Below are 23,607 nucleotides of genomic sequence, written 5' to 3'. Positions count from 1 at the left end.
GTGATAAGATAATCGATAAAAAGTGATAAAATAAACCTACTTCCTGTAATAATAAACATAATATAAAAGCACTTATTAAAATATATGTATATCGAAGAAATCAGCTGTTCGGGGCAAATGAATGATGATGTGATGATTGATGAAACATAACAATAATAAAAAAAAAATTCTCGCAATCATAAACACTTCAATATCTCCAATAATAGGAAGTCTTAAGTAAAAAAACTAAGAAATGCATATTGTGATATTGTCAAATTTTTATTTCTTGTCATTACATTTTTTTTGTACATAATACAAATATATACAATTCTTGTTATTATTTATTTTGCCTAATTTACTTTAACTTTTTTCTTACTACTACATATTTTAATTATTAAAGCCAACATTTTATAAAAGATAATTACAACGACAAAAGCAGTAGTAAAAAGAAACGTAATAACATCAAGACTGGATGCTTTAAAATACGAAAAATCTCTAGCTGGAGTTGCTAAGAAATCGGCACCTCCATGCCTTAAAACATATTCAACCCAAAATATGCCTCTTTCTAATGGAGTCTCTAACCTGTCTTGAAAAGTGTTTGAAGCCTTCTTCATATTTTCGATATATCTACAAAAAATAGTTTACTTTATATTCAGAAATAGAAATAAATTTATTCACATAGGCTTATCTAAAATTTCCCTAATTAATTGAAGAACATAACCACTGGTTATTTTCTTAAAATCAAGATAAATTCCCAACTTTTTATTAACAATTAACTTCGTATTAATATGTTGATCAACAATAAAAGGAATACAAATCATAGGGACACCGTGGTAAATTGCCTCTTGTGTGCTTAAAGCACCTCCATGCCCAATGAATAATTTTACGTTGGGGTGTCCTAAAATAATAAAGTTAAACTAAACAGCATTTTAATATTAGGTATAGAACACACCTAAAATATCATTCTGTGGTAACCATTTCCTAACAATTACATTTTTGGGTAAATTTTCAATTTCACTTTCAAATTTCCAGATCACAGTCTCTTGAATTTTACTAAACGCATCCAACAATGCTTTTTGCGTAGGTTTATTTAATTTATCTGAACGTACATTTGTTCCAAGTGAAAAAACTATAACCCCATGTTTGGCATTATCTAATATTGTTTGAATGTCCTAAAAAAATAAATTTAAAACTTAAAAAACATTATTTTAATACCAACTTGAGGTAAATCTTTAGACTTTCTTGTATGAAGACCACCAACTGGGATAATGTTTGGAGCAACTGGTTGAGGATGATTTAAAATCGGATCAGTGTTAGCTAAAACTAAAGATATGCGACGTTCAAATTCTTCCATTGACGGTATGTTTTCTCCAAAAATTTCCTTTGCTATATTGTGTTCTTTTCTATACAAACTCAATTTTCTCCTAATTATATCGGCATAAGTAAATAAAAAGTTCCAAACTCTTTCCGTAAATGTCATGTGAGTTGTATATTGAAGCCCATACCAAGGAATATATGAAGGATATAGTTGATTACCAAAATTATGTGATACGAATGTTGGTAAAAGAAACGCTGTGACAGCAATACTTGGAGGGTAGTTGAATTTTTGCATTAACGGATACAAGCAAGGACCACTCGTAACATCGAATATAATAAGTTCAAAAAAGTCTTGAGGATAACTTAGTAGTTTTTTTAATCCTTGTGAATGTAAAGATTTTTCACAAGCAAAAATGCACCATTCCTCGAATTCAGACATCATCTTCGCTGGGTTATACGTTGACATTTCATTTATATCGAAACTTTCGTATAGTTCTTCGTAAAGACCTCAAATTTAAAAAAAAAATGTTTTTTTATTACTATTCATAAAATGTTATTTTGAAATTTACCTTCAATATAAATATGAGAATAATTCTTCGGTTGTACTTTATCTTTGTCAGGTCCAATTAAAGTCACATTGTAGCCTTTGTTGACTAGTCCAAGTGCTAAAGCTCGATTCCATATATGATGGCTAGGTGAAGGTATAGGTGAAACAAATAAAATATTTGCACTTAGAACACATTTCACAGTGAAACAAAAAATCAATACTTTATACATTATAGGTAATAAACGTATCTGTTACTATTAACAACTGAAATAAGGATCAAGCCTAAACCAGATAACTATCCTATCAAGCGATAAATTACTTAATGTCATCTCAGTTATAGAATGTTTAAAGTAGGTTTAATGTTTGACCTTTGTGCTTCCAACTACAATTATTATTATTAGGTTAGGTTTGTTATATAACAAGGACAAATGCTTCTGCAATCAATGAGCGGTACTACTGCTAGGGTGCTGGAAACAATACAACAGAGTAATTCCATTTCTAAAAAAATTGCGAAGTCATATTGAGCAATAATATTTTAAAATATAAATTGTTACAAGTAATTCCTCTAATTCTAAAAAAAATGCTAAGTCATATTGAGCAATAATATTTTGAGATATAAATTACTACAAGTTAGCATTACTACTACAATTAACGAGACCTCAAGACCCTTCGTCTATGATTATTTGAAACAAATGAACAACCATATAAAACTTTATCACATTTTTTATTTTACCTGCATCATAATCATAAATTAAAACACGCTGCAGCGTGCGTAATTTGGCCTTTATAGCACGATGAAATTTTAAAGTTGTCTAGGTAACAAGAAATAGTGAAATGTCAGGACCAATTACATCGTGAAAAAATGTGCTTAACAACGTAAACTAGTAGCCGTCTCTACGAAAACGATTCACAAACAACCTTTGATAATTTTATTGTGTAAATTCACATTTTTTCAATGCTCATAAAAGATCGTAAATTGGCAGGTATAATAAAAAATAGCGTATAACACTCGTTTATAAGCGCCTTTAAAACACGCACGACGGGTTTTAGAGCACGACGCGTTAGCGTTATATACTAATATTATAATATACTATTATCTCGTCAAAAACTTCCTGTTTTTTTCATACTGAATGGTAATATGACTCAGTTAATTATTACGATTTTTTCGAAACCAGGTAAATGCATATTTTTTCCGTTGATTTTTTAAAAGTACAAATAGTTCTTTAATAATTAATTAATAAATTAATCCCATTTTATACTGAGGTAACACTGAATAATTCGTCACTTGAAATGATTGTTATAAATTTGTTTACGGTCCCATAACTTCTATTCTTTTTTCGGTTGTTGATAGTTTCTGAAATGCGTGTCTACATAATTGCTTTTTTGTGTAAAATGAGTACTAAGCGCCAACATCTTGTTTGTTTCACTTATAACTTTACCCAGTGATAATTTATGGAATCGAGCTTTAGCCTTTGGGTTGGCCAACAAAGGCCATAATGTAACTTTCATAGGACCTGACAAAGATGAAGTACAACCAAAAAATTATCCTCACATTTGAGTTCGAAAACTCAATTATTTTCAATAATGTGACAGAAAAAACACTACTGCCACCTTTAAAAAATAAGAAACATGGCTATGAGAGCCAACACAACTTTGGTAAAACCGTCAAAAACCCTGTTAATCAAATACTACTATCAACTGAAATGGAGTGTAGATAATGATAAGATATTTTTTTTATGTTATGAGAGCATATCACAATATTATACTAGTTATAGTAAATGTATATTACTATATTATAGCAGTAGGTATAGTAGGTATAGTGTCTAGTGTTATTATGAATATTATGACATTATAAAAACGTTAAAGCAACACTTATTTATCAATTAGAATACTAACTCTGACAACATTAAACTATGTTATTGAAAGTACAAAGATTATTTTTACTATTTATTTTCGTATTATTCGAACAAAATGTGTTTGGTGCAAATATCTTAGCCATTAATGCGCTTCTTTCCCCAAGCCATCATCTATTCAATGATGTTTATTTATTCGAATTGGTAAAAAAAGGACACAATGTTACACTATTGGGACACGATAAGAACAAACATCATCATGCCAACTATACACATATTATTATGGAAGGTGAGTCTACTTTATTTTGTTGTTGGTCCTCTTTTCAAAATGTTGTAGGAGCGTATGAAAAAGTCCAAGAGGTCAAAGATCAGTTTGATTTAATAACAATGAAGGATATGACTGATTGGGAAACAGTGGACATCTGCCGAGATAACGTTATTTTAGATCAGAAAACAGAAGGTTTGAAACAAATAACAAATTATCCAAACGATTTCAAATTTGATTTAATTATTGTGGATGTAAATTATGGGCATTGCTTATACCCTCTCATAGAAAAATTCGGAAATCCTCCAGTAATAGGAGTGAATCCTTTTATAAATCAGCCAAACCTGTTTAGAAATATTTGGCAAAGTTATATATCATTTATAACACACTCTTTTGGGGGCAAAATAAGTTTGTGGCAAAAATTAAAAAGCGCGGTCTCTATATTATTACTTGAAGTGACAAGGTTCACACATTACATTCTCCGTCAGCAAGAACTAACCGAAAACTATTTCGGTCCAATGAAATCAAGTATTTTAGAAATTGAGAAAAATATGAGCTTAATGTTGATTAATTACAACTCCATTTTCAATTATGTCGAAGCTTTGCCTCCGAATATGATCCCAATTGGGGGTTTGCCCATTCAACCAAAGCGATTACCTGATGTATATGTAAAATATTTTGTAATTCAACATTCAACCAAAGCGATTACCTGATGTATATGTAAAATATTTTGTAAATTGCAATTTTATGCAGTTATTTCAGGATTTGAAAAAATTCTCGACAATGAAAAATCTGGTGTTATTTTATTTTCACTTGATTCCAATGTACGATCCAAAGAATTAGGGCAGGAACGAATTCAGGCAATTATTAAAACTTTCTCAAAACTGAAACAAACCGTAATATGGAAATTTGAAAATGATAATTTGGAGGGACTTCCGAAAAATGTGCATGTACGAAAATGGGTACCACAAAATGATATTCTCGGTATGTTTTTTCAATGTTTCTATATTTTTTTCAGTTTTCTGATTTTAGGTCATCCAAACACAATTCTTTTTATATCACATGGAGGTTTGTTAAGTTCACATGAAATCATGTATAATGGAGTACCAGTAATAGGAATTCCTTTCTTTTTGGATCAATTACAAAATGTTGAAACATTTATTGCAAAAGGTGTTGGGGAAAAATTAAGTTTTTTTGAAATCACAGAACACAATTTGTTCAATGTTATACAAAAAGTATTAAGCAATAAGTAAGTTCGTTAATCTTTGTCATAAAAAATATTGAATTATAATTTTTAGCTACATGGAAAATGCCGAAAAATGGTCCCTGTTATACAAACATCAAATGAACAAGCCTTTAAATACTGCGATATTTTGGATATATTTTAAAATTTAATAAGACTGCAGAACATTTAAATTTAGCAACGAGAAATATGACTTTTATAGAATCAGCTAATTTAGATTTAGTGTTCATAGTTCTACTTTTTCTTCTTTTAGTTCTAATTATTATTTGCTGTACGATAAATCTGATGTTTAAATGCTGTAGAAGAAAATATGTGGCAAAAAAAATGGATACCAAAAAACGCTTATAATAGTCTTTATTTTAGCTACTATCATTAAATATGCTTTAGGTACCTACAGTCGTAAAACACATAGTTAATTTTGGCATTAAATTTTTGGACAACGCAATGTAAGCAAAATTTCTTTATTTTAGTAAATTACTAAAAACAGAAAATATGAAGAGAAGCTCAATCTTTTTAAAGACAAGGTGGAGACTTCACTAGAGAGAGGTATATTTTGGACTGAATACTCGTATGTACTAGGACGCAATGGAAGGGCGAAATTTTTATCAACTCCAGCTAGAGATTTTTCCTAATTTAAAGCATCCAGTTCAGACGTTGTTACGTTTCTTTTAGGCGTGGCTGCATTAATGTTGATTATCTTTTATAAAATGTTAGTTTTAATTGCAAAAATAAATACTAGTAAGACAAAATTAATGAAAATTGCTTGGAATAATTATTATAAAATGACAAACATTGTATCGATAAGCAATAAGCATTTACACTATTTTGTACTTATTGTTTTTCAGATATTTGAATTTGATAAAAGAAAAAAGAGTTCTACTTAGGTGTTTTAATAATAAATATATTAAATAAAATAGGAGTTTCTAATACAAAATAATGAAAAAATGATTTAACAAAAAATAATTAGAACAGGTATTTTGTAGATTTCGTTATTTTAGTATATTTATATTACAAGGTTACAACTCAGACATCACAGGCTAAAAACTGGTATAACGACTAATATTCATTTTATATTACTTTTATGTTAATTACAATTTTTTATGAGCCAATTATTTACGAATTTAATTTGGTCTACTATACTCTTGATGTCATCGATTATCATATCCTATATTTATTTAGTTGTTATTTAATGAAAGACATGGGCATTTTTTCTATTGACTTACTAATGTACTAAGGAGAACAATATAAACGTTACTCTGTATTTACGAAAATCTTGTTTTATTAGACAGTCTGCACATATTTACATCTACAGAAAGTGCGAGTACCTACATTAGACATATATTCCATTTTTCGCAAGTTCATCTTTATATTTCCTTTTGAATTCTCCAGAAGGATCATATTTAGCTTCTAACTTATTCCACATATCAGGCTTTTTATCTATAAGGTGGTGCAAAACTTTTTTTACACTTTCTTTCACTTTCTCGTTACATTTTGCACAATCTGAATTAAGAGCATCTGGTATTGTACCTAAAACAAATCAATTACTTTTCAAAAAAAATCTAATCATCTAATTGCGCATATTCGTTATTTTTAATTTTTTGAGAATATGTTTAGTAAACAAATAACTGAGAATTTTATAAAACTTTTTGAAACAGATTACCTATTACAAAATTAGAAATAATTAAATAAAATAATTAAATTAAAAAGTATAACACTTACTTTTAAGCTTTTTTCCTTCTGGTGTACATCTTCCTTTATCCAAAAGACAGTTTACATAATTTGTTAGTAAACGATCATTTTTGAGAATATCATCAATATCGATGTTGTCAGGAATCACATACTCTTCCAGAAAAGCAACATGAGCATAGGTAAGAACTAGTAACACAGTGAAAATCATCTTTGCTACTCAGTGTTTAATAACTTCATTTGAATTTAGAACCTTATTTATATAGAGATCATTGGCTGGATATACTAAACTAACGAACAGGTTTTTTAACTTAGCAAAACAAATCTTGCACTTGTCGACAAGTGTGACGCAGATTTTAATTACCCTATAATCAATGATTAGGTTGTAACGAGTTTAATCGACAATATACCTACCTACTCTTTGAACTCACAGGTCATACCGAAAGTAGATAAAAAACAGTTGTTAATAGGAGAAAAATTAATTTACATATTAATATGTTACACCGTCCAGACGTTTTATATCGAACAAAAACATGTTTTTGCTAAAAATTAAATAATAATTAAACAACAAATATCAAATACACGTTCCACTTAATTATCATAAATTAAGTTTTGTTATTAATTTTATAAAAACAAAATTATAATTTTTTTATTTAATTTTTGAAATTGTATTTTGCTACACAATGATCATTTTCAACTCAAAGTTTTTGTTAATGTACGTCATTGTTATTTTTATGAATGTTAAGTATTACCAAGTGTAGAGAGTGGGGTTATAATAAGAGCCAAGATTTAACGAGGTGTAAAATCATGTCATACAGAAAAGAAGCTTAATAAACTTTTTCGTAACTTGCAAATTTACCAATAGTAATTTTGTTTAAAATTCTTCACTGGAAAATAGTGTTACTTGAAATATAAAATAAAAAAACAGGAATTTGTTGTCAGCGAGTTAATTAACTCTGAAGATTATTTGTATTTTTTTTCCGTGACAATGCAAGTTAGGAATAAGTTTAAGTGTATAAGAATTTCAAATCCATTATGATACTCTTAACAGTCTTAACAAACCAGAAATGGAAAAAAATCTTATTTAGTCCTTGAAGAAATGCAACAAAGTGAACATTAATCTCTTAATGGTTGCTTTGTTTTTAAATTTGTGTTTTTGGGTTTGTCACTCTAATTAAAAAAAAATACACAACTATTTGTACCTGCTCCGTAGTTAGTATTTGATTATATTTACAAAAAATATAGAAAGTAATAAATAGTAACAATTTTGTTATTTTTGTATTTATACAGTGAGCGGCAAAAGTATTTTGTTTTCGCAAAAATGATCGAACGGGTCAATTTTTTTTTAATACACAATTTTCAACTTGATGCACACTTTTTGCTTTTTGAGTAATGACGTCATCGACATTTGTTTTAACTGGAAACTCATAATTTCTTTAGTTATGGTCAATTCGATAAATGTTTTAATTGTAGTAATTGTCGAAATAACAACACCAAAATATTAAATTTTATATAAAGTTTTCGATAAAAAAATCACCAAAAACGTGAAATTATATCAACAAAAAACAAACATGAAATTTTAAATCACGTTGAAAATTTTTTTTAAAGAAAATTGACTTGTTCAAAACCAAATACAGGCTGTGTCAGAACCCGCGATCTAGAGAAAAAATTTAAGTAAGATAAGACAAAATGTTTAAAAAATTCTGTTAAAAAATTTTGACAATAAAAGCAAATGACATTAAACAGAGTTACAATTTAGGGTACAGCTGCATTTTTTCCATGTTCTTGGTATCTTATCTTACTTCAAATTTTTCTCTAGGGCGCGAGTTCTGACACACCCTGTATACCTGAACTTTTTGCTCAAATATTAAATTTAAATTTTATGTTATCGTAGCATATTACGATGTAATTATAGTACTAATGTTTATTGTTATTATGAATCTTATGACATTATAAATCTTAAAACAACACGTATGTATCAGTAAAACACTACCTCTGACAACACTAAGCTATGTTATTGAATGTACAAAGGTTATTTTTACTATTTATTGTCGTATTATTCGAACAAAATGTGTTTGGTGCAAATATCTTAGCCATTAATACGCTACTTTCCCCAAGCCATCATCTTTTCAATGATGTTTATTTATTCGAATTGGCAAAAAAAGGACACAATGTTACACTATTGGGACACGATAAGAACAAACACCATTACGCCAACTATACACATATCATTATGGAAGGTGAGTCAATTTTATTTTGTTGTTGTCCGCTTTTCAAAATTTTGTAGGAGCGTATGAAAAAGTCAAAGATCAGTTTGATTTAATGACAATGAAAGATATGGATGATTGGGAAACAATTAAAAGTATGTGGACATTTGCCGAGATAACGTGTCTTTTAGATCAAAAAACAGAAGGTTTGAAACAAATAACAAAATATCCAAACGATTTTAAATTTGATTTAATTATTGTGGATGTAAGTTATGGACATTGCTTGTACCCTCTCATAGAAAAATTCGGAAACCCTCCTATAATAGGAGTGAATCCATTTATAAATCAGCCAAACCTGTTTAGAAATATTTGGCAAAGTTATATACCATTTATAACACACTCTTTTGGTGCGAAAATAAGTTTTTGGCAAAAATTAAAAAGCGTTGTCTTTATGATATTGCTTGAAGTAACAAGGCTCACACATTATATTCCCCGTCAGCAAGAACTAGCCGAAAACTATTTCGGTCCAATGAAATCGAGTATTTTAGAAATTGAGAAAAATATGAGCTTAATGTTGATTAATTACAACCCCATTTTCAATTATGTCGAAGCTTTGCCTCCGAATATGATCCCAATTGGTGGTTTGCACATTCAACCGAAGCGATTACCTGATGTATGTAAAATATTTTGTTAATTGCAATTTTATCCAGTTATTTCAGGATTTGAAAAAAATTCTCGACAATGAAAAATCTGGTGCTATTTTATTTTCACTTGGCTCCAATGTACGATCGAAAGAATTAGGGCAGGAACGAATTCAAGCAATTATTAAAACTTTCTCAAAACTGAAACAAACTGTAATATGGAAATTTGAAAATGATCATTTGGAGGGACTTCCGAAAAATGTGCATGTACGAAAATGGGTACCTCAAAATGATATTCTCGGTATGTTTTCTCAATATTTTTATAATTTTTTCAGTTTTCTAATTTTAGGTCATCCAAATACAATTCTTTTTATATCACATGGAGGTTTGTTAAGTTCACACGAAATCATGTATAATGGAGTACCAGTAATAGGAATTCCTTTCTTCTTGGATCAATTACAAAATGTTGAAACGTTTATTGCAAAAGGTGTTGGGGAAAAATTAAGTTTTTCTGAAATCACAGAACACAATTTGTTCAATGTTATACAAAAAGTATTAAACAATAGTTCGTAAGTTTGTTAATCATTGTAATAAGACAAATATCGAATTATAATTTTTAGCTACATGGAAAACGCAAAAAAATGGTCTTTGTTATACAAATATCAAATGAATAAGCCTTTAGATACTGCGATATTTTGGACTGAATATATTTTAAAATTTAAAACCGCAAAACATTTAAATTTAGCAACGAGAAACATGAATTTTATAGAATCAGTTAATTTAGATTTAGTGTTCATATTTCTACTTTTTCTTCTTTTAGTTGTAATTATTATTTTCTGTACGATAAATTTGATTTTCAAATGCATTAAAAGAAAATATGTAACAAAAAAACTGGAAATCAAAAAACTCTTATAAAAGTCGTTATTTTTGCTATCATTAAATATAGCTACACTCGTAAAATACATAGTTAATTTCAGCATTATTTTTTTGTTGTTTACAGGTTTACACGCAGTAAAATATTATTGTGTTCCCAAATTATATGTTTGGTGCGCGTGGTAACCTCGAAAATAATAATTAACAAGTTTAATTGTACAAAAATATGTGCAAAGTCAAACTATCTCACACAAGTTAAAAAAAATCTATTTATTTTTTATTGATAGTGTAAGTAGGTACAATTGATTTATATACCTAAATATTTATGTACATTATGATATGAATATTAAGATAAATAATTTATTAGATATACATAACATAATTGTATTACAAAAGTTATCATGTGTTTAGTTTATTTCCAGACCAATGTCCAGACGGTATTTATCAATAACTAAAGAAAAAATTAGTTCAATAACTTCAAAAGGGTAGATAATACATTATTATCGTTTTATCAGTAATAATAATTATGTCTTAATGAGACCGTACTGATGAAGTGATGATATACGAGATGATTTTAAAGTATATGCAAATATTTTAACAGCAGGTGATATAGTACAGCTCAAAAGAATTCAAAATAACTAAACTTGCCTTATTGGAATATTTGAAGTTTCTGTGATATATTTTTTTTATGCAGAAAAGTATTTACCTACATGAATTCCTACTTTTTGTACACAAATTGGTACATGTGTTTCATACACAAAAGCAAATATCATAACAAAAATATAGCTGTACCCTAGAATAAAAAGGTATTAACTTCTAGAGTTTCTATACTATAACTGACTCTACTAACTCCAAATTTCTTGATAATTGAGTTTCCACAGATTTATGTATAATTTCTTCCCAGCTTTCTGGTGCAAAACAGGCTTAATCCTATCTTTGATTGTTACAAAGATACGCATTTTTAAATGATATTAACTTTACTTAACGTAACGCCGTAAAATTTTTAATTTGATTTATTTCGTATTTGTGATTTTGTGTCTTAGTACACTTTTATTCAGAGGTACAGAATTAGGTTTTAAATAAACCGCTCTTTCGGTCGCCGCTGCTAGGAATATTCTTTTTCACTATTGGTGCCTCTGCTTTTCAAATAATAGTTTTTTCCTAACCTCATTTGCTATGTCTAAAATAGTTTTTAAAAGTAGTTTATTAACTGTATTACCAGTAAAAATGTGATAAAACCACTAAAGACACCTCTCTCGCACTGCGAAAATGCTGCAACGTCCGCACCTCGGCTCATAAATGTGTGTAAATTGTAGAATTGGTCATAGAATGTCTTCGCGTATCTTGGCTCCGAAAATGGCAAGAGCAGACACTTTATGCAGTCAGTCACTTCTGGAAGCTGGAGACCGCCCCCTGGAACGCCCCCTCGGAGGAGAACCCGGCGACGTGAAGACCCAGTTCGTGACACGCGAAGGCACCTATCGTCTCATGACCCTTAGTGAATATTCGAGACCTAATCGCGTCGGTTACCAAACTCAGGGACAAACACCACCGCAAGTACGTGTTTCCCTGGTCACTCTTCCAGACCAGGGCGAGAGGATTTGCTTCAACCATGGCCGAGAGTTGTACGTTTATGTCTACAAGGGAATTAAGAAAGCCGCCGATTTGAGTAAGCCTTTGGAGAAAAAAGTGTACAAAGGGACGAATCCGACGTGTCATGACTTCAACATTGCCTCAGCATCGAGCGAAAGCGTTAGTCTCTTGATTGGCTTTAGCACAGGTCAGATCCAGCTAATTGATCCAATTAAAAAAGAATTGAATAAACTGTTCAATGAGGAAAGACTTATTGACAAAACGAGGGTCACGTGTTTGAGATGGGTGCCCGGTAGTCGCTCTTTGTTTCTCGCAGCACATGCATCAGGCCAGTTGTATGTCTACAACGAGGAGCTGCCTTGTGGCTCGGCAGCCCCACATTATCAACCCTTCAAAGTCGGAGAAGGCTTCAGTGTGAGCACTTGTAAAACGAAATCTACCCGAAACCCCCTATTTAGGTGGCTCCTAGGCACCGGAGGCGCCATCAACGAGCTGGCTTTCAGTCCCAATGGATCCCAACTTGCTATAGTTTCCCAAGATGGACAACTACGAGTGTTCCAGTACGACAGTATGGAGCTTCTAGGGACCGCCCGGTCATACTTTGGGGGGCTACTTTGTGTCGCGTGGTCCGGCGACGGCCGCCTCATTGCGGTAGGGGGCGAAGACGACTTGGTCACGGTCTACTCAATGGAGCAAAAACGTGTCGTGGGAAGGGCTCAGGGGCATCGCTCATGGGTGGCAGCAGTGGCTTTTGATTGGTTTCTAGAGGCCGAGTCTTGCTACAGGTTGGGGTCTGTGGGGCATGACACGCAATTGTGTCTTTGGGAATTGCCTGAAGATGCGTTGACGACCCCTTCCAAACCGAAGGTTAAAAGGAGATCTGATCCTTTACAATTAGTGGGGACACCGGCTTGTCCCAGGTTAGATGAGTGTCCAGTATTGGAACCTTTAGTTTGTAAAAAAATTGCTCATGAAAGGTTGACAGCATTGGTGTTTCGACCTGATTGTATAATTACGGCGTGCCAAGACGGTTATGTGTATACATGGGCGCGACCCCCTTCCTGAATGTGTCGTATTTTTGTAATTAGGTTTTTATTCAACTTTTATACATAGTAGGGGCAAATAGTAATATAAGTGTAATTGATGGATGTAGTCTGTTGCATTATGTACCTAACTGGAATGATTTTTCGTAATTTTATCTATCATTCGTAAATATATGAAAATATTTTGAAATTGAAAGTACATTTAAACCCTTTTTCCAAATGTTTGGTCTTACGAACGAAAAGTTTTAACGTGCAAAAAACATTTTAATGTATATAAAGCATAGTACATAATCTACCAATTAATTTCTAGCAAAAATTAAATAAAATAGTGCTCGTCAGAGGCACTTAAATCTATCAAAGCCTTATAGAGAGGTTCCGGATTCGAGAATCTTTCAGTCCAGGACTGAATCATCCCATCAGGGGATTCTTCATATGTTTTCAATTCAATGTTTGATTTAGTCAGTACTGTATTAGCCTGTGCAAAAATTTTCCTAGGTTGTTTATTAGCCAAGACAATCGCTCGCCAACTCAACCACGGCTCACACACTTCGGAATAATGCTGATACAAATTCTGAGCTGCTTCAATATTCGCTGTTGCTTTGTAAACTTGCAGTTGTAGAAGAAAATGAGCGATGGCACTCCGACCGGCACCTTTCAACGCAGCACGATCTAGAGTGACTAACAGATCACCTTCGCTGGGCTGTGTGACACTTGCAACACCGGCTTGAATCAAAACTCGCGCTAGCACGAATCGAGCCTAAAAAAATTATTTCAAGTATAAAAAAATAATTTTCATTTCTTACCTGGGCGTGGGCTTGGAGCCAACCTCGTTTAGGATCCCAAGTTTCCAAAGCTCGGCCTATGCCGTTCCAAACTAAAGACAACCAATTCACATAAAGCACATCCTCAGCTTCTTTGCCTTTGTGACCGAAAATTTGTAACACCGCCGGTTCGAGACTTAAATATAAACCGACCGCTTCAGCTCGGCATTCCTCGTAAGAAGAGCTCATAGGGCCAAAACGCGAATCGTAGGTGTCTCCAGGTTCATAGTACGTAGATGGGGGTTTCCCCGTGAAGGGGTCCAAGAGGGTGTTTGGATAATTAAACGTTCCGTCAGCTGCACGGTAAAATAGTTTGCCGGAACCGTGACCCAACAATTCATGAAGGCCCACCTAGACATTTACAATTTCATATTTGTAGTTACCAGAACGGCATTACCTGTAATTCAAAGGAAGCCACGCGATATTTTTGGATCAATTGTGTATCAGATTCGTTCAAAAATGGAATCACAGTCATTTGATAACTTGCTGGGATGACGTTTCCTAGGGAGACGTTTTTGAAACCTTCGCTTTGCCGGATATCGTCGTCTGAATAATATAAAGTAAAATTTAATTATTTGTTAAAAAAAATAATTTGCCACCTACGCCAGAAAAAGTAAAATACGTACAATTAGGAATGTTGATGCCGGCCGGTATTCCACTTGACGCAAACGTAAGAACATCAAGCGAAGTAAAATCGGGCCTCAAAAACTTGTCTTTTTCGAACCCTTTAGGCCAAGGCAATAGAGGTAAAAATTCCTCAGCTTTGGAGACTAAAGTTGTAAATTTCGCCGACATTGCGCGATTAACAATGGCGACAAACCCTTCGAATTCGCCTCTAATTCCAGCTGGATCTCTGTAGGTTTCAATGAAGCCAATATAGGTTTCCACAGCTGGTCCTTTATCTTTAATCCAGTAGCGAGAACCATCTTTGTGAAGGTCCAGAGAACCCGTAATGAACGACTGAGCGTAAGATTTTAACATATTAGCTTGAGTAACACTGGCAGCGTATTTTGATGCTTCTTCTAGACTTTCGGCGACTTTTCCAATAATCGGCGAATAGTCGCCTTTAGTTAAGCGAAACGTCATATTTCCATAGGTTTCTTTAGTGATTTCGCCGGTCTCTTTTGAAGCCAACCGAATTTCGTAATCAATCTATAATTAACTTCTTTATTAACTAACAATTCTCACGTTTTTTATTTTACCTTTCCATCTGGGAGCACCGTTTTAAATAAACGCGTATTATAACCTTCAATGTTTTGAGTTTTCATCCAGTCTTGAACTCTTTGATTATCCTCAGGAGTGCAGTTTTTTGACAAGTAGGTTGTGCATCCATGAGGAGCATATCCTAGACATGTTTTACCAGGACTAAGATCATACATAGCGTCCTTCACTTTTGACCACAATTCTTTGATTTTTGGCCATACAGGAGTGGCTGCAAGGAGCGATTCAAGCCTATCTTGTGGAATTCCCGGGACAAATTTTGAGTCCCCAAAACCCTAAATTATCACAATTACTACATAAGCTACATAAAACAGTTTTTATCACCTTATAATTCCCCGCATTACTGAAAACCCCACAAGTGTAAATCAAAAGAGCCTTAGCTTCATCTTCAGTAAATCCAGCTTGAAGAGCTGTCTTTTTAAACTCTTGAGGCTTATGACCTGAGAATAATTTATGTAAAAGGACAAAAATGGGTCCTGATTCTGAACTTGTTTGCAAAAAGGTTATTAGGCCCCCTGTCCAGGAAGCTTCACTTATATGATGAGCGTATTTTTTCTCAGTGTCGGTTAGACCTTTAAATGCTGAGGCAACTTCTAGGGTGACAATGGGTTGGTCCAAGGGCAGGATATGTTGCGATTTATCAAGTTCAGAACTCATTCTAAAATTAAATTAATTTGTATTAAAAATGCAAAATAATAAATGTCGCATACTTTGGACAATTCAACCAAACCTGTTAAAAACCAAGGACTAATTAATAGACAAGCTAATGGTTTATTAACACACACTTTGAAAGAGACAACAGGGCAATTACGGGTTTGGTTAGGTTAGGTGTGGATGACTTGTATTATTGTGGGTGTTACACTGATTTAAAAATGTAGGGGTGTGATTGGTGCATCAGCCAAATCTTTCAAAATATTTATAAGATGTGACCAATCAGAAGAAAAGCCGTATTTTTTTAATTATTAAAAACTTTGTGTATTATATACAACCGGCTCACCGCTTCTCATTGTTGGTTGCCTACATAACACTTAGTTGAAAACTGAATATTTTTATTACTTTCTTGTTTTTAAGTATGTTAATATGTGTATTCAACTAATTTCAATTCAATTTATTTTCTAAAATAAATAAATACCCGTAAACTTTTTTAAAATGTTTTGTAAACTTTTTTATCGATTTTATCAAAACAGTATGTTTTTGCTCGGCATAAAAATTTTGACTAAATAAATTAAATATCAAAAGCGTTAATAGCGATTAACGATTATTAGGATTACATACCCACTGAAAAAATGTCCCATCTCTGGAAGAATTTCAATAGAAAAATTTTTAATACACGGGGGCATTTGGCACCATATTTTCAGCGAAAACTCTAACTTAATCAAAGTACAGGAAAACAAATTCGGTATATCCAAAACTTTAGGAAAATTTAATCTTACATCATAAGTGTGTTCTTTATAAGCACCAATCCCTTCTTTTTTGAACTTGAGTATCGTTTCCACATGTCTCTTACTCTTGTTTTTGGGATTAATCGATTTAAACTTGACTCGTTTCGAAAATTTGACTTTTAAATTTTTTACAGTCTGATTAGACTCATTCCTCACATAAATTTTAATATCAACAACATCCCCGGGCATGAAAGCAGTCCGGGGAACCCGTACTTGCATCACCAATTTTCCTTCTTTGCCATATTTCCAACGTCTGAATTTTGTTTCGTTGTAATAGATTTTCTCTCTTTGAAAACTCCTCGTTATTCCGTAAAGTTCCACTGGTGATTGGACCAAAATTACTACCGTGTCTACGAAATCATTCCAAATGAAGGGAATTACGGTCCCTGTTATTAAATAAAATACTTTTCCATAAGTGTGGGTGAACGTTGATGGTAAATAGCGAGGGATAAAAATCCGGAAAGGATAAGCAAATTCTCCGGTACGATAAGTTTTAACTCCCCGCTTCGCGGTAAAAATGTTTTCTTCGTGGGAGTATATCACATTGTAATTGTCATATTTTACAAAGCGAAGACATCTGTTCCATTTCACGTATTCGATGCAATCTAGTCGAATTTTCACACTTCTGACTCTGATATTGTGTTTGCAAAAACATTTAAATATTCCAGAGACGTGGGAGTCCGTGTGAAATGTGGCTTTCTCATTGTCTAGTAAAATTTTACATTGAAACATTGTAATTGTCTCGAGCAGGAAGGTTCTTTTTTCATATAGTACGTCTACTCAAACAACAACACTATCACATTTACACTTATTTAATATTTTTGTTTGACACTACTTAAATTATTTTAACCTTAAAAGAATGACAAAAAATCACAGCAGTCTTTTCCGAATTCCAATTTTTTTGTTTTTTGATCCTTGATTTCAAGGACTTTCAAGACAAAGTAGGAACATTTAACTTTAATAATCAATTGATTAATTGATAATATGCGAGCAGTATACAGTTAATTTTAAGGCATTTAGAAAAAAATATGAACACTTACCTTAGCTAGTGCACACAAGGGGCTGAGGAAGAGAATTTTTTCTTTGTCAGAAGATGAATATGTATTAATCTATTAATGTAGTGATTAAATACAGGTGAGTAAAAGAAAGGTAGCGCTATTTTTATACGTGATGTAAGGACAATGCATTATCATTCCATAAAACAAACAAATTTTGATAAATATTTATTCTCTTATTTAAACATCTTGTGTAGAAATCTCCTAAGATAATTTCAAGTACCGTTTTAAATCTTGAAAGATCTAAGATGTAGCTTTTATCCGATTTTATCTTTGGATGTTTTAGGTAGCTTGCAAAATTTAATGAAGCAGGTAAAATAACAGAATCAGCTGTTTCATAATTTATTAGATTTTTGGCTGCTCCTACATATTTTTGTACACAAACAAATGACGTCTCCTTAATTAAAAACGTATCTATATTACATAATAAATAAATAAATATTTGTACAATTATGGCATAGGTTCAATTACTAGATTAAATAAAAATGACACATTCTCACTCAACATCAACTTTAACTTCCCTTTCAACATCACTATCATTTTTTTCTTCCATGTCGTGTGCAACAAACACTCCAAACGGTTGTTGAATCCCCACATTTGTGACACTGGGAGGTTTGACCTTTTTATCTGGTTTCTTGAGGAGTTCCTCAATGGAGTAGGGATTTTTTCTTTTGAGTTCTTGTTGCTTTTCATTATTCTCGGTTGATATATCACATTCTTTGTCTTCCTGGTTTGAAGTTTCATGACTTGGTGGTTGATAAGGAATTATTAAATTTGACCAATTGGCAACTGTGGGTAAGTCTAGGGGAGTTGAAGTTGCTATGTGAAGTTGATGTTGAAGAGCCGCTAATCTGCTACTTGGGTAAGTCGAGTCGTGCATTGAGAAGTAAGGGAGAGTGCTCAAATTGGTCGACATTTTCGAATACATTTCTCCTCGTATTAGAGAATCTGAAAAAAGTTAATTTCACTTAGGAGCAAATTACGGATATTTGGACGGTTAAGTTCATCGAAATTAATCGTTATCTCTCAGTAACGGGTACAAAATATGATTTGGAGTACAGCAAAAACTTTCTATAATTAATTTCAATTAGTTACATAACGATTTAATACTCAGTAATTATTTTCTTACGCGCTGCGTGAAAGAAAGTATAAGAAACATAGGATGTCAGTATCACAACCTCAAGCTGCGTCAGCCATAAATCGCTATTAGACCTCATTATATCAGGCATTTTATGTTTTCTGCACATTTTAGATCTCACATTTACGATTAGGCCCCAAGTTAATTTCTGATCGGTCTCGTCGATTTCCTAATGAAGACATCCCACTGAAGCAGCATTTTGTAAAATATGAACACGATAAATTACAACCTAGTCCAGGTAGATCCATCTGAAATGAAATTACCTGGAGGTGGTGGTCGAGGGTGGTGCAGAATTTCAGGAGGGTCCGGCCACACACCACTATTCCTCAATATCCGATTGACGGAACTCACTGAGGGAATGTTGTGTGGCTCACAAACGCGCTGAGCTATGAGCTGTTCCCGAATTTCCCAAGCGAACATCCCGGGATTTTCCTGTTTGAACCTGAGGATTTTCTTGACGACGGTGGGAGTGGCCACTTGCTAATTAAACAAAGTTGAAAATTAATTTTGATGGAGGGAATAAAATGCGCCTGCAATTTAGCTAATGATAATAACATAGCGAAGGCTATAACATGATCGATGTGACCAGCACAAACTGATATGTTTCTCCTTTGCTGTAAACAGCTATATTGACACGAGATGGGACCGCGATAGTGCTGCTGCATGCATGTTTCATTATCAGGACTCGATATGTTTTCTGTTGATACTCGAGGAGCATTTGGCGGAAATATGGACACATTTAACGTATCTAAATCATTATTAGGGCATAAAAACGGGACTCAGGACATTTGTTTTATGACCGAACAATATTTTCCAAGTTTATTACCAGTCCTTATTTTATTTTTAACTTTGTTATAATTAAATTAAATGTATGTAGATAATTGCGGTAATTTAAATAACGAACTGTATAAGACCATTTCTTGTTGTTAAAATGCATTTTTTAAAATTTGAGTGTTTTTGAATACTTTTTATGCCTAAAAAAGTTGTTTTAAAGTAATGTTTGTATCTATAAATAATGACTAAATTATTTAAGAGTTTACATTTTTTTCTAACTGGAGATTAAATTGATTCAGGAAGGCAAGTTGGTATAATTTGACATAAAAATCTCTGTAAACTTTTGTTAAGTCGAAGTTGCTATTAATTAGATTACTAAAAATGTTAAAAAAATTGTATAGTAAATGAATTCCTCAACAACTTTTAATATAAAATTTAAGTCATTCTTTAGGCCACTATGTTTTTCTCGTGTAGTGTTAATGATTGTTTTTTTTTAGTATGCACTTTTCCCTCTCACATTTACAAGGACCACAATAAAAAGATAAGCTAGTGACAGTTGAAAAGGCTAAGTATAAAAGACCATCGCGCGTGTCGCGGTCACATTAGACCGTTGTTTGTAGTGACACAACCCTGCGCTATCAGACCATCCATCAACTTACTTCTTCCGTTACCATCGACCAATCATAATGCTTCAAAAACAATTACAGAACTGAAATTGTAATAAAGAAAACGTTTTAATTTTTTAGGTTTCGGTTAATAAATGTTAAATAAATGAAATGTGTTTACCACAAAAAGCTTAAGCCTTTTGCAATAACGGAAACGCATTTTATGATCCTAGTAGAACGACCTGCAATTTATCTCAACAACACGGCGCTGTAATTATGTTTATATAAAACCACAGGGGTGTAATTATATCCGTCGCTTTCTTGTTTACACACTTGTTTTGTATCGTTATTTTCGGTCTAATGAGAACTTAATTATTTGACGTGTGATGGTAAATTTCACCCCTTCGTATTTACCGAAGATGTCACTGAAGATTTCATGAATAAATTATTCCAGAGCAATGAAAAATAAATGAAACTCATCCACCTTCTTATTGCATCTGCTTAGTTAAGTACTGGCGGTAAAACGACATTTTTTCCGTGGCCTAAGGTTAAAACTTCGATTATATTGCAAGCAATAACTACTGGTGCCGTAAAAGGCATATTAGCGATGCAGATATCTACAAGTTCGCGGATCGTGTGAATTGTAACGCCTGCTATTAAGGCTAATTCCTGCCTCACCGTACAGCTGCAATCTCGGTTAAATAAACTCATTATCGGCTATTTGAAAACTTGATTATGTTTACACGCTCTCTATGCACGCTGAAATTAATATGCGCCCTTAATTTAGATAGGAATATAACTATCACACATTATTGGCCTGTTTTTGTTTGGTTGTTTCAGCCCATCATGAGCAAAAACTCATTACATACATACACGTGTAACGAGTAAAAGTGGAAAGATTTTTCCAATTGAGTATGGAAATGTCAATAAAGATATGACATCATGTAAAAAAAAGGCAAAATACCATGCTAATGGACATGAATTGGCCCTTTCTAAATAAAATTTTCAATTTTGGATTACATCAGTTTTATTAAACAAAATAAATACACAGTTTCAATACGGTTTTGTCAGTGACAAACAAGCACATTCAAGCAAAAAAGTACAATATGCCATTTTTATATCGAAAAACATTTACATCAAAAAATAGTTCGTTAATAATTCTGTGTTGTTTGGGTTTCATATTTCATTTACTCAATTCAATATAATAATAATTATCATAAAATATAAAAGTACGTCCTGTGTATGAATTAAAAATTGTTTCAATTTTTTATTACAGCTCATGAACGTTTCCAGAATGCTTTATATGAAAACTAGGAAAATCTATGAAATAATATTTATTTTCATCTATGATTACAACTTCTCCAGGACTTTGATAAATGTGAGAGATTTGTTTTACAAATGGGAAATTTTCCGATATTAATTTATATTCATTATCATGGGATAATGAATATCCAAATCAAATTTTTGTTAAATATAGAGGTGTTCCGTTTTTATTGTTAAAACAGGTGATAAAATACCTATTCAATTTCAAGACAAAAGTTTCTTATGAAAGTAAATGAACGTAAACTGATTTTACTCAAAAACGGTAAGTTGTATCGAAAAAACGCAAGAGACTTTTTTTGTGAAAAACTATGAAATTTGGAATATTGTTGCTGAAACTGGCAAGAAGCTACAGCCAAAGCAGTTAGGATACTTTTTAGCTATATCCCCCCAGTTTAAAGCACCTCTGATTAGAAATTTGACATTTTATCTTTGAATTCGTTTGTGTACCTCAGAATAAAAGTGTACTAAGTCACAAAACCACAAATACGAGATAATGCGAATTGAAAATTTTAAAAAGCGTTACGTTAAGTTAGAGTTAATATCATTTAAAAATGCGTATCTTCTTAACTATCAAAGATATAATTTAATACTGCTTTGCACCAGAAGGCTGGGAAGATATTATACCTACATGAATCTGTGGAAACCCAATTTTCAAGAAATTTGGAGTTAGTACAGTTTTATTCTGGGGTACAAATTTAGGTGTATATATGTATGTACATACTATAAAGGTTATCAGCTGTACCAAATTTTGTAATTTTATCTAAAATGGTTTCTGAAATAATGGAAGCACCCCTTTCAAGGGGAGTAGCTCCCTTACATCATAGTACTTTTCTCTACATGTTCTTTGAAACCCTTTGTCTTAAAATTAAATATTTTATTATCTGTTTAAGTTCGTAGCAATAGAAACGAAACACTCTGTATATAAATGGTAATTTGAGAAGTTATCGATAAATTATCAGGATGACTTATTGAACATAAGTCTGGTAAATTCGGTTCTAAAGACCTCTCATAAGACTTGGTTCAATTTGCTTATTCTGTAATTATAACTTGTTTATTTGTTGCTATTTTAAAAAAGCACAATAATTGACGATTTCCAACGTCTACCCAGTCAATTTTATTTAAACGCGCGATATTTATTTTATTTGCTTTTTGCTTTTGTTGTCTAATAACTTTGTTAAATTATTATAATAGTTTACAATAAAAAAAGTTAAACAAAATACATGTTTTATTACCTTGGAACTACTTTATAATTGAAACTTTATTGCAAAATTTTGTTAAAAAAATAAAAACAAAAATTACAAATTTCCGTTTTTTTTCTAATAACTCAAAAACTAAAATGACCCATTTTTCTTTTAGATAATTGTTCGGCGTAAAAATGCGCAACTTTGCCGTAATTTCACCGACCTCTTATCTCTTATAATAACTGAGATCCCCATGGTGGAACTAGAAAAATAGACAATAGAATTGTTATAGGAAATTCGGTGTTTTTACGGTATGTTTACCTCAATATTTTATGTAGAATATTTGCACGAAACATCAAGTGTCTATATTCTTTCAGTACATGCATGCGTATTTCACATAACTTCAATTACTTTTTGTATTCATGTGATAAAAAAGTACAGTTCATTTTGGATAATAAGGACAAGTAACTGAGGGTAAATGCGGCAAGGCCGTGATACCTCTTGCAATAACAAATACTTTCAATTGTGTTCCTTCGCACTTGCTACTCACTACATGTATAGTATAAAAATTGCTAAAGCATCATGCACGTAAAAATACATAGGAAATTTCAGATATCGAACAAGAAGTTGATGACGATAAATGTATTATTTGCGGGGAGTTTGACAAAAACAATGAAATATGGCTGAGATGTGTAATATGCAGCGATTGGGCTCATAAAGCCTGCACAAATAAGAATAACTCTGTGTTTTGTGAATAGTAACCTATTCACCACTTCTATTCTTTGTTTCTCTTTGGAATA

The 23,607-nt window shown here is 32.2% G+C and overlaps 7 protein-coding genes and 1 pseudogene across 9 annotated transcripts in view; 3 read left to right on the top strand and 5 right to left on the bottom strand.

Annotated features, from left to right (window-relative positions):
• Window positions 1–270: 270 nt before the first annotated feature.
• On the bottom strand, window positions 271–2,201 carry LOC123010510 (UDP-glycosyltransferase UGT5-like). The gene is made up of 5 exons (XM_044407453.1): window positions 1,866–2,201; window positions 1,199–1,803; window positions 932–1,151; window positions 658–877; window positions 271–606 (listed from the first exon to the last, which is right to left on the bottom strand). The coding sequence occupies exons 1-5, from the start codon at window positions 2,071–2,073 to the stop codon at window positions 330–332; spliced, it is 1,530 nt and encodes a 509-aa protein (XP_044263388.1). The 5' UTR covers window positions 2,074–2,201; the 3' UTR covers window positions 271–329.
• Window positions 2,202–3,600: 1,399 nt separating this feature from the next.
• Window positions 3,601–6,469, top strand: LOC123010513 (annotated as a pseudogene).
• On the bottom strand, window positions 6,462–7,157 carry LOC123010517 (ejaculatory bulb-specific protein 3-like). Its single transcript, XM_044407459.1, has 2 exons — window positions 6,924–7,157; window positions 6,462–6,731 (listed from the first exon to the last, which is right to left on the bottom strand). Exons 1-2 carry the CDS (start codon window positions 7,099–7,101, stop codon window positions 6,535–6,537), a joined length of 375 nt encoding a protein of 124 aa, XP_044263394.1. The 5' UTR covers window positions 7,102–7,157; the 3' UTR covers window positions 6,462–6,534.
• Window positions 7,158–8,893: 1,736 nt separating this feature from the next.
• Window positions 8,894–11,006, top strand: LOC123010508 (UDP-glycosyltransferase UGT5-like). The gene is made up of 5 exons (XM_044407450.1): window positions 8,894–9,130; window positions 9,178–9,770; window positions 9,817–10,039; window positions 10,088–10,307; window positions 10,359–11,006. The coding sequence occupies exons 1-5, from the start codon at window positions 8,902–8,904 to the stop codon at window positions 10,651–10,653; spliced, it is 1,560 nt and encodes a 519-aa protein (XP_044263385.1). The 5' UTR covers window positions 8,894–8,901; the 3' UTR covers window positions 10,654–11,006.
• Window positions 11,007–11,749: 743 nt separating this feature from the next.
• LOC123010512 (WD repeat-containing protein 20) lies at window positions 11,750–13,437 on the top strand. The gene has a single exon (XM_044407454.1). The coding sequence runs from the start codon at window positions 11,911–11,913 to the stop codon at window positions 13,267–13,269; it is 1,359 nt and encodes a 452-aa protein (XP_044263389.1). The 5' UTR covers window positions 11,750–11,910; the 3' UTR covers window positions 13,270–13,437.
• A 53-nt stretch (window positions 13,438–13,490) lies between these two features.
• LOC123010506 (dipeptidyl peptidase 3) lies at window positions 13,491–17,908 on the bottom strand. Of its 2 annotated transcripts, none has more exons than XM_044407449.1 (7): window positions 17,772–17,908; window positions 15,614–15,947; window positions 15,271–15,564; window positions 14,695–15,220; window positions 14,466–14,614; window positions 14,051–14,419; window positions 13,491–14,004 (listed from the first exon to the last, which is right to left on the bottom strand). In XM_044407449.1, exons 2-7 carry the CDS (start codon window positions 15,944–15,946, stop codon window positions 13,564–13,566), a joined length of 2,112 nt encoding a protein of 703 aa, XP_044263384.1. In that variant the 5' UTR covers window position 15,947; window positions 17,772–17,908; the 3' UTR covers window positions 13,491–13,563. The 2 variants fall into 2 exon arrangements, with proteins under 2 accessions (XP_044263384.1, XP_044263383.1); XM_044407448.1 differs by lacking the exon at window positions 17,772–17,908 and adding an exon at window positions 16,000–16,269.
• On the bottom strand, window positions 16,454–17,753 carry LOC123010514 (arrestin domain-containing protein 5-like). Its single transcript, XM_044407455.1, has one exon. It carries the CDS (start codon window positions 17,461–17,463, stop codon window positions 16,531–16,533), a length of 933 nt encoding a protein of 310 aa, XP_044263390.1. The 5' UTR covers window positions 17,464–17,753; the 3' UTR covers window positions 16,454–16,530.
• Window positions 17,909–18,130: 222 nt separating the features above from the next.
• Window positions 18,131–23,607, bottom strand: part of LOC123010767 (paired box protein Pax-1) — a 17,812-nt gene continuing 12,335 nt past the window's right edge. For both annotated transcript variants that reach the window (XM_044407870.1, XM_044407871.1), the window contains 2 exons: window positions 19,188–19,404; window positions 18,131–18,734 (listed from right to left, as the gene is read on the bottom strand). In XM_044407870.1, coding sequence (XP_044263805.1) covers window positions 18,283–18,734; window positions 19,188–19,404 — 669 coding nt within the window. In that variant the 3' untranslated portion in view covers window positions 18,131–18,282. The remainder of the gene's footprint in view (window positions 18,735–19,187; window positions 19,405–23,607) is intronic.

Source organism: Tribolium madens, unplaced genomic scaffold, assembly GCF_015345945.1.
Source record: "Tribolium madens isolate multiple individuals breed KSU strain unplaced genomic scaffold, Tmad_KSU_1.1 Scaffold_91;HRSCAF=231;Tcas5.2_LG7, whole genome shotgun sequence".
Taxonomy (NCBI): domain Eukaryota; kingdom Metazoa; phylum Arthropoda; class Insecta; order Coleoptera; family Tenebrionidae; genus Tribolium; species Tribolium madens.
This window is presented reverse-complemented; position numbering and strand designations above follow the sequence as displayed.

What these genes read in the sequence shown, in the direction of transcription:
- LOC123010512 (XM_044407454.1), top strand. Translation starts at nt 11,911, where the DNA reads ATGTGTGTAAATTGTAGAATTGGTCATAGAATGTCTTCGCGTATCTTG.
- LOC123010517 (XM_044407459.1), bottom strand. Translation starts at nt 7,101, where the DNA reads ATGATTTTCACTGTGTTACTAGTTCTTACCTATGCTCATGTTGCTTTT. An exon ending in AGAAGGAAAAAAGCTTAAAA is followed by an intron (nt 6,732 to 6,923) that starts GTAAGTGTTATA and finishes GATTTGTTTTAG; the next exon opens with GTACAATACCAGATGCTCTT.
- LOC123010508 (XM_044407450.1), top strand. Translation starts at nt 8,902, where the DNA reads ATGTTATTGAATGTACAAAGGTTATTTTTACTATTTATTGTCGTATTA. An exon ending in TACACATATCATTATGGAAG is followed by an intron (nt 9,131 to 9,177) that starts GTGAGTCAATTT and finishes AAAATTTTGTAG; the next exon opens with GAGCGTATGAAAAAGTCAAA. An exon ending in ACCTCAAAATGATATTCTCG is followed by an intron (nt 10,040 to 10,087) that starts GTATGTTTTCTC and finishes TTCTAATTTTAG; the next exon opens with GTCATCCAAATACAATTCTT.
- LOC123010510 (XM_044407453.1), bottom strand. Translation starts at nt 2,073, where the DNA reads ATGTATAAAGTATTGATTTTTTGTTTCACTGTGAAATGTGTTCTAAGT. An exon ending in TTCTCATATTTATATTGAAG is followed by an intron (nt 1,804 to 1,865) that starts GTAAATTTCAAA and finishes TTTAAATTTGAG; the next exon opens with GTCTTTACGAAGAACTATAC. An exon ending in AGTCTAAAGATTTACCTCAA is followed by an intron (nt 1,152 to 1,198) that starts GTTGGTATTAAA and finishes TTATTTTTTTAG; the next exon opens with GACATTCAAACAATATTAGA.
- LOC123010506 (XM_044407449.1), bottom strand. Translation starts at nt 15,946, where the DNA reads ATGAGTTCTGAACTTGATAAATCGCAACATATCCTGCCCTTGGACCAA. An exon ending in GTAATGCGGGGAATTATAAG is followed by an intron (nt 15,565 to 15,613) that starts GTGATAAAAACT and finishes GTGATAATTTAG; the next exon opens with GGTTTTGGGGACTCAAAATT. An exon ending in CGGTGCTCCCAGATGGAAAG is followed by an intron (nt 15,221 to 15,270) that starts GTAAAATAAAAA and finishes AGTTAATTATAG; the next exon opens with ATTGATTACGAAATTCGGTT.
- LOC123010514 (XM_044407455.1), bottom strand. Translation starts at nt 17,463, where the DNA reads ATGTTTCAATGTAAAATTTTACTAGACAATGAGAAAGCCACATTTCAC.